At 41.2% G+C, this 9,200-nt stretch overlaps 1 protein-coding gene across 1 annotated transcript; it reads right to left on the bottom strand.

The window, feature by feature from the left end:
- Positions 1–1,164: 1,164 nt before the first annotated feature.
- Positions 1,165–2,446, bottom strand: LOC133930102 (aquaporin NIP1-4-like). Its single transcript, XM_062376802.1, has 5 exons — positions 2,285–2,446; positions 1,898–2,119; positions 1,599–1,796; positions 1,438–1,499; positions 1,165–1,360 (listed from the first exon to the last, which is right to left on the bottom strand). The coding sequence occupies exons 1-5, from the start codon at positions 2,444–2,446 to the stop codon at positions 1,165–1,167; spliced, it is 840 nt and encodes a 279-aa protein (XP_062232786.1).
- Between the last annotated feature and the right edge of the window lie 6,754 nt (positions 2,447–9,200).

The following is a 9,200-nucleotide window of genomic DNA, read 5'->3' on the forward strand; positions in this document are numbered from 1 at the left end:
GTGAATTGATCTTTAGTCTTCTACACTTGCATTCTTCTCTGCAGGAAATACTCCGGTGTTACTTAGTGCATATCACCGGACTAGCTGGTGAGGTCATCGGCCTTCTCCCCTTTCGTCAAAAATACTCCGTTGAGTTTAACCCCTGAACACCGGACCATCCGGTAAGGCTATCAGCCTTTGAACACAATACTCCTATGAGTGCAAACTCCTCTATATCGGACCTTCCGATGGAGTAAATCTTCCTTGGACTTTTCTAATTCAATTAAACTTTACCTCGGCTGCGGTGGCTTCTTGATGTATTGTATCTATAAGACATACTAACATATATTTTGACAAATATGTTAGTCCCAATGACTATGTTATCATTAATCACTAAAATCACAATTATGACCTAATACGGTCATTTTTGCTATATGAAGTCATTAACCCACATGGCGAGTTGCAATATAGAAACCCTAGAATGTGAAGTATTATGTAATATGAATTGATTGAAACTTTATAACATTTGCGATCTATGATGAATTGATTAGAACTTCGTAACCTTTGCGATTCTGTGATGAAGTAAGTTCTTATATAAGTGTATTTGTTAATGTGGATTTGTATGTATCTTTTTTATTTGCAAGGAAAAGATGACTGTCAAATCCTGACTATGCTGCAAGATGCAGCTAGGAAACAGGACAATCCTGCAGGATAACCTACACATAAGTGACAGATAACCTCTTAATCTGTCACTTGTGACATAAGTGACAGGTGAAGAGTTTACACGTCACTTGTATCTAAATATAAGAGACGGGTAACCTATTAACCCGTTACTTATGTCTTAACATAAGTGACAGGTAAAAAAGTTACCGGTCACTTGCACGTTAAAAATATGTCACGGTTACGACCTATCACCTATAATATCATTACCGTCTCGTTTCTATTGCGTGTCTCAACATGTATCGACCGAAACACATCGACCTTAATTCTTTCGTATATACTCATCCAGCCGATCATACCATTGCATAACGCGACATTATAACCATCTTCCGGCGCCACACTTGCCACGGCATATACCGGTTAACTACTGTATTATTCACTCACTTGGATGGACAGGAATGCGTCGATCCAAACATACACAACCGCAGAAGATATGCACACGTACGTACTACGTTGAGCAGCTCGTCAGTTGGTCCGGCAGATGCTCTTGGTAAGCTCGCCGAGGGTCTTGTCGGTGGGGCGGATGAGGCCATACGCCCACGCTGCGGCCGCCGCGCCAGCGAACGGCCCGAAGATGTACACCCACAGCGACTTGTACTTGCTCCCCACCAGCGCCGGCCCGATGCTCCTCGCCGGGTTCATCGATGCACTCGACACCGGCCTGTTGATCGATCGGGCATATGTCATGTGTGTTCAGCGGAAATAAGTAAACGGAATCGTGCGTGCGTGCGTACGTACCCGGCAAACAGGACGTTAAGCATGATGGTTCCGCCCACCGCGAGCCCGGCCATCTGCCCGACCTGCACAGCAACGTGAGAAGTAGCATGCGTCCATCAGTCTGATCGGTTCAGAATTTCAGATGGACATGTCGAGCGCGCGCGCTTAGCTCAATTAGTTACCGCTCGGTCATCGGTGGCCACGGCCATGACGACGAACATGAGGTAGAAGGTGATGATGAACTCGAGGACGAGGGACTGGATGTTGGAGCCGCCAGGGAGGTTCACCGGCGCGGGCTCGTGGCTCCCGCCGAACATCAACCGCAGCATCAGGCTTGCGACCGTCGCCGCCACCGTCTGCACCAGCATGTACGCCGGGACCTGCATGAACATGCAATCGATCGATCGAGTAAGTTAGTCATGGATCGCTGAAGTGGACCAGTAGTTGGTTAATCGTGCCGCCGTTTGATTAGTTAACTTGCCTTCCTCCAGGGGAACCGGCCGGAGACGGCGAAGCCAAGGGTGACTGCGGGGTTGATGTGCGCGCCGGAGACGTGTCCCACGGCGTAGATCATGGCCATGACGACCATGCCCCACACCACAGCGACACCCACGAACGTGGCCATGCCGTTCTTCTGGTTCACCGTGATGACGCCGCAGCCGGCGAAGATCAAGAAGAACGTCGCGAAGAACTCGGCGAGGAGCTGCGTGCAAGCACGCCGGCAAGGGCCGCAAAGTGTAAGAAAACTAATCAGAGAAAGCAACGACAGGCGCGCGCGCACACACAGGACAGGAAGTGTCATTCTGCTGCTGCATTGATACATGCAGGCTAGCGTACGACTATCGACTCGATCGATACGATCACGTACCTGCTGAAGGAACGAGACGGACGCCGGCATGCCGCAGACCGCATCTTCGTGAGCCTCAGGCTGGTGATCGTCGTACACCTCCGCCTTGTCCTTCCTCCCTTCCTCCACGGACGCCTCGAACACGGACCCGTTGGTGTGGGAGTCGTCTTCTCGCCTTGCCATCTCCCCCTTCTCCTGGAAGTGAACAGGGAGGGAACCCAAGTGACTAGGACACCTAGATGCAGAGAGGAGAAATGGCAGCGAGAAGCAGGGACCAAGTCGAGCTCAACACATATATATATGAGCAAGCAAGGAGTAAGACGGTCGCTTTTCCAAATGACGTGCATGCCGAGCCTACCCTGTCCGGCATCCTCAGAGGAGATGCCTAGCAGCTGGCCTGCCTCAGCTAGTTTTGCTCTTTTGCTCACCATGCCCTGCCGCTTTCCTACGTTCTTCGGATTCTCCCAGACTGGTTTTGATGTGTTCATTTGCTACTTCAATCATTGGGGATCCGCTAACAAATAAGAATTCACTCGATACAAGATTATTCAGGCGAGAGGATTGGATGGCCACAAGGTGCTGATGAATGAAATGGACAAAAATGAACGAGAACTCCCACGAGCCAAACGTACTGGACATATCGACAAAAGGGGTAATGCCAAGGATGGATACAAAACCAGATTCCCCGTCCGTTTGCGTGCGCATACGTTAAGAGCTCTGCCACGCGTACTAACGAAACTTGGGAAGCTGGGATGAAGTGTCGTTTGAAACGGCACATGGACGGCACCAGCAAAGCACGTATATATGATGAGTGTGAGATTCAGGATTTTCAAGATATGTGCGCGAAGTTAACAGAATAGCATTCAGTAGAAAAATTCATACTAGTCTGTCATAATACGAAAAGTAAAAGTACAAATTGCTCCTGCCAAAAGTGATACCTCAAAATAGGTTATATATATAGAAATTGTGAAATAATTAAAATATTGCAAATTGGCTAGACTTTCTTCATGCTGTGGAAGCGAGACATACTAGGCTTCGTCACTAGTTCATAGAAAAAATTCTCGTTCCAAAAACTAATCATGCACCCCCAAACATTAGAGTGGCATGCATCTATACTTCTATATTTATACTCTTATAAAATAATGAGTTACAGTAGATCCGAACGATTTTCATCATACATTTTATACGATCAAACGACTCACAATCAAAGTTGGTCCCCCTATCTCCTCTCCTCTCCTCTCAATTGTTTAGAAACTTCCAATAAATTTTAAAATCTATAATTAATAGATGCTATTAGCATTAAAAAGTATTAATACACTATTACTTCCTTCCATCTGTAGAGATGCTTTTATTTGTTAATTATATTTTCCATGAATTTTTTTTGCCCCCTAACAATATTATCTAAACTATAAAGCCACAAATGCATTTAGTGTTGAACACCCCATCCAATGCCTCCAGATCAAATCCAACGCCTCCTTGCGTATTTTGCCTGAGTTGCGTCCTATCTTCCTACCTGTTCACATATGAAAAAAAAATTATTGCATGAAATTATATGCACGCCAATATTCGCAGACGATCAGAATCTACATTATCACATATCAAAAAATTATTGCACTACATTACTGCCTTGTCACTTTCCTTCCAAATTAAATAAATAAATCACTCATAAAATATCCGGCACAACTCAAGGTTGACATATAGTATAGGCAAGCCAAATTGCTCAAAATTTAAACCTTTTGGTGAAGTCTTGGTGGGAAAATTCATTTGATTAGTCTATATATGTATATATATATACACATATATACATATACATATATATATATATACACACGTATCCCTTGCTGCAAGCATTCGCATTGATCATCCTTTTTCCACTCTTCCTGTTTTGTCAAGCGGTAATTGTTGAGATGATCTTACGTCGTTCACAATCCAGCAGGATGGTTTATGCGTTGACTATGCCAAATGCTAGAATGTATTTCATCAACAGGCAAATCAATTTCTTCTATCTCATCATGTGTTATCTCATAACCTATAACTGCATGTCTTGTACATTTCGGCAAGTGTTTATGAACCAGTAGCTTTTCAATTTACAGATATAGGTCACTACAGTTCCATCAGGTGGAGAAGAAACATACTTACAAAAGATGTTTGATAGTGCGTGCACGGGTTACGTTGAAATCACCCATCCAGTATGGTTCGGATGGCCATCCATTCCTAAGGGTTATCCTAATGGATAAACTTATATGCTCAAATTTTTTGGTATAGTTTTATGCATTTCATTTTTTGATGTGCTTAACTCAACATTGTTATATATATATATATCACAGGGAACTAGGATGGAGGCACTTGCGCCTGGTCCTAAAGCAAAAAGATTTAACCATGCATTCTGAACATGACACATCTACGACTTTTCCAATGTTGATTTTGAACCGATAGACACACTGTCCACACATTTTGGAACTTGAAATCACAGTACTACATGAAGCTTGTTGTCTGAACCACCCTTACAACTTCGATGCCATGAACTAGTCTGTGTTCTGGGGGTATACATCTATGTTATCATAGTCAGGAGGAACACACTCCAATCATCATCAAGGATAGTCACAAATAAGGAGGCTCCACATCAAAGCTCTAATATCTATTTCAATTTTGGTCAATTTCTATACTTCTCATGTCTGCTTAATTTGTTTCACAGATAAATTGAGTCACTGTAACATACCATATGCATCTTTATAGAATATTTTCGTTCTTAGTCCTTTTTCTTATTACACAAATGGTTCAATCAATACCTTTCAATACCAATGTTGAGATATTGAAGGGAAGCTAAAAAATAGTAATTTTGAGTAATTTTATCCTCTTTCTGCATAATTTTCTCATTCCAAACACACTAGGCCACTGAAGGTGCAACCTTTCATTCAATCTCCATGGACCCCATATCACGTATAAATACATTTTATTTCTTTTTTTGTTCCCATTTACTTACAATGTTGAGATATTTGAGGGAAGCTAAAAATGTAATATTGAGCGATTTATCCTCTTTTCATATACTTTTATCTTTCCAAACACACTAGGCCACTGAAGGTGCAACCTTTCATTCCATCTCCATGGACCCCATATCACGAACAAATATATTTATTTCTTTTTTTTGTTTACATTTCCTTGCAATGTTGAGATATTTGAGGGAAGCTAAAAATGATAATATTGGGTGATTTTATCATCTTTCCGTATATTTTTCTCTTTCCAAACACACTAATCCATTAAGGTACAACCTTTCATTCAATCTCCACATACCCCATATCATGTACAAATATATCTTCTTTCTTTTTTTGTTTCTATTTCCTTCAAATGTTGAGATATTTGATATTGAGTGATTTTATCCTCTTTTCATATATTTTTCTCTTTCTAAACACACTAGGCCACTAAAGGTGCAACCTTTCATCCAATCTCCACGGATCCCATATCATGTGAAAATGTATTTTCTTTCTTTTTTGTTTCCATTTCCTTCCAATGTTGAGATAATATATTTGGTAATAGAAGTTACTTGCTTAAATTCATTTGTTTCCTTACGGAGTCAATCTCGGGTACAAATATGATTCTGATTTGATGGCCTACACATGCAGCTGTAACTTGACTGGGTGGTGTGGAGGAAGCTCCTGTTCTAAATGTTCACGGGCAACGAGGGCAGTCTGAGGTCCTGAATAATACAACCTTCATTGTTTACATTCTGTTCACACTGGACATGGATAATAGAACTATATCTGTACCAGACCCTCTTCTTGTGCTAGCGTGGTTCAAAGTTCCATTTTATGTAAACTATAAACCCAAACATGAAAAGATTGCCAAGAACTTTCGGCTTGCCATGGAAGTAGCAAACCCTAGTACGAATTATGATATCTTCATATGGACTCTTAAGCCACCTTGTGGTGTTCCTTGGTTTCATGATTGATAACTTGCTTCTAACCCCACTATAATTGATTCATTTGTGGAGTGCAAATATAATAATTAATTTTTATATAGGAACGCTTCTAGTTTCTTTGTTATCGAGTTCATGTGCAAATGTAATGGAGAAAGACTAGAACCAGCGATTCATAGAGTAGGTCTCCTCTATCGCACAACTATGTATAATTAACATTGATCTATGTCCAATTATTATTCTTGTTATTGATATGCAATGCACACGCAGGATGGCTATCAATTGAGAAAATAGTTTTTTAAACCTACTGAAGTATAATACGAACGAATGTGAAGACAACATCCCTTCCTGGAAATTATTAAGTGCATTAGGCATGAGATACTTTGAAAAATAAATTAGTTGTGATATTAGATTTACACATGACTATCTATTTTTATTCTTGATGCCTAAACTATATCAAAAATCATAGATGTACAAAAATCACGCATACGTTCGGCACGTGCATGATTACTTAGTTGATTTCACGTGTGTGTAATACATGCGTAATTGCTAGTTTGACAGGCAGTACAGCTGCAGCCGGATTGACTTTCCTGATACTACTTTTTGGCTTATTCTTCGCAAAGTTCGTCATCCAGCACCTGTGGTTTATATGGGATAGATTAGCACTCAATTTGAGCTATACATATATATATATATATGTATACATATATATATATATATATGTGTATATAAACAGATTCCACACAAAGATTTCTTTCACTTTTCTTGACCTTTCACCTCTATGCATGTCAGCAGAAAAGTGTGTAAAGAGTAAGTATATATATGGCAGGGGCGGACCCTCCCTATAGGCGAGGTGGGGCGGCCGCCCCAGCTACCGGCGTGGGCTGCGTGCGTCCAGCCGACTGGAGGTGAAGAAGAAAAGTGTTGGCGTTCTGCTCTGTTATCTGTTGATGCTGCTGAAGAGGAAAGAAACAAGGGCCTAAAGAGTACAGCAACTTTGATGGGCAGTGGGCCGGACTGTATTTCAATTTCAATTTCTTTACTGCACTTGATGCTATTATTACAGAGATGGATCATCGCTTCAATGAGGTATCATCAGAGTTGCTTGTTTATTTTTCTTATCTTGATCAAGAAATTTCTTCTCTAAGTTTGATGTTGGTAAGATTGCTCGACTAACGGAGATCTATGACGAATATTTCACAATTGTTGATCGTTCTCTTATAAAAGATCAATTTGAGACCTTCATTATACATGTGAGAAGAATTGATGATTTCACTGCTTGTCATGATCTTGGAAGTTTGGCCATGAAGATGGTTGAAACTGAAAAGCATATTGCTTTCTCATTGGTCTATCACCTCATTGAGTTAACATTTTATCCTATCAGTGGCAACGACATCAGTTAAAAGAGTATTCTCAGCTATGCACTTAATCAAGACAGATTTGCGCAATAAGATGTCCGATGATTGGCTCAATTACTTGCTGGTGTGCTACATTGAGAAGGAGATTTTTAAAGGACATGATTGTGATAAAATTAAGAAGAGGTTTTAAGTCATAAAAGACCGAAAAATGGACTTGCCGAGGAAACCTAAAGGATCTAGACGTGCTTAGTGTTTGACTAGTAGTATGTATATTCTCATAATTTTCACCAATTTTTAAGGCATATGATCACTTCATTATCACTAACTAAATGATCTTTATTAAATTGACAGGTTGCTTTGATCCATTATCTTTTGGTGTATTTTGAATTATATGGTGCTGGTGCAAGAACTGTTATTTATTTCTTCATATTAGATGTATCATCTGAAATCTTCTTCTACGTCGTTCATTTACTGTTTACACTCTAATTTGTGTGATTGCAATATACGAATGCGGTGTGTAGTATATTTTTACTTTTGGTTTAGTTTTTCGCTCGAGTTCGCCCCAGCTAAAAATTTTAGCTGGGTCCGCCACTGATATATGGTGTCACCTTAACCATCTCATAGCATATAGCCACATCAGCGAAATCCTAGTTGGGGGTAAGAGAAGAGAAAATGTAGGTTGTCTCTTTGCTAAGAGACCATCTAGCTCTTAGATATTAATTTGTAAGGTCAAAAGAGTGAACTTGTGAGATAGTTAGAAAATCTTGTAGCGCTTTCCACATTGAGACACCTAATAGACAATGTGTATGTCTTGTCTCCTTTTATTTTAGATAATGGAAGAAACTTTTGGCCTTTGTATCGTGTCATGCACACGGCTCAGTACATTCTTACAGAGTTTCAGCACAGCGCTGGAAAAACAACATTGTTTAATAAGCCATAGGATGTTTGAAAGCTATCAAGTAGTGCATAGCCTGTAACTAAATTTTCACCCGTGCTTGAAGAAGACTTTCATTATGGTGACCTTCAAGGCACGCCGGGTAGACTAACTCCCGTGCCTCCTCCTGCTTGCTACAACACAGACCAAGATTGCAGCCATTGCTCCCTCCCCAGAGCTTAGTTCCGTTAAGGTCGGCGGATGGTGAAGAAATCCCCACTCCGAAAACTGACGAAGTCGTAATGTTTGAAGAGTTCCCCTACTGTAGACTTCAGCTCCTGGCTTCCAGCTTCTTCACAGACAACTTGGAGTTCTATGGCATGCAGCTCGTGCACCTCAATCTCAGCTCTATCACTATGATGAGCATCTTTTTTCATCTATGTGAGGCCTTTATCAGGGTAAGGTCCCTACTCAATGCATTCCGTCAATTTTACCATCCGAACAGTTTTTCCAGTGAATATCTCCCTTTTTTGCCCAGGACTTCCTGGGTGGCACTCGCATTGGTTTTACTTCCAATGCAAGGTCAAGAAGTCCATTGAATATCAGAACTCTCAGGTGAAGAAGAATCTGTGTTGGCACATGAAGCCTAACGCACAAGCGAGATATGAGCGATCCTCAAGAAGATCAAGGATCTGAGGGAGCGAGGATTGATCACTTGGGATGTGGTGCTCGACCTCATTCGGTGCCGGATCAATCCTCTCAAGGCCAGAGACCACCTAGCATGGGAATACA

This window comes from Phragmites australis, chromosome 10 (assembly GCF_958298935.1).
Source record: "Phragmites australis chromosome 10, lpPhrAust1.1, whole genome shotgun sequence".
NCBI lineage: Eukaryota > Viridiplantae > Streptophyta > Magnoliopsida > Poales > Poaceae > Phragmites > Phragmites australis.

Excerpts from the sequence above, each read along its gene's own strand:
- LOC133930102 (XM_062376802.1), bottom strand. The coding sequence starts at position 2,446 with ATGGCAAGGCGAGAAGACGACTCCCACACCAACGGGTCCGTGTTCGAG. Across the intron at positions 2,120-2,284 it reads CCGTCTCGTTCCTTCAGCAG|CTCCTCGCCGAGTTCTTCGC; the intron begins GTACGTGATCGT and ends GCTTGCACGCAG. Across the intron at positions 1,797-1,897 it reads GCCGGTTCCCCTGGAGGAAG|GTCCCGGCGTACATGCTGGT; the intron begins GCAAGTTAACTA and ends ATGTTCATGCAG.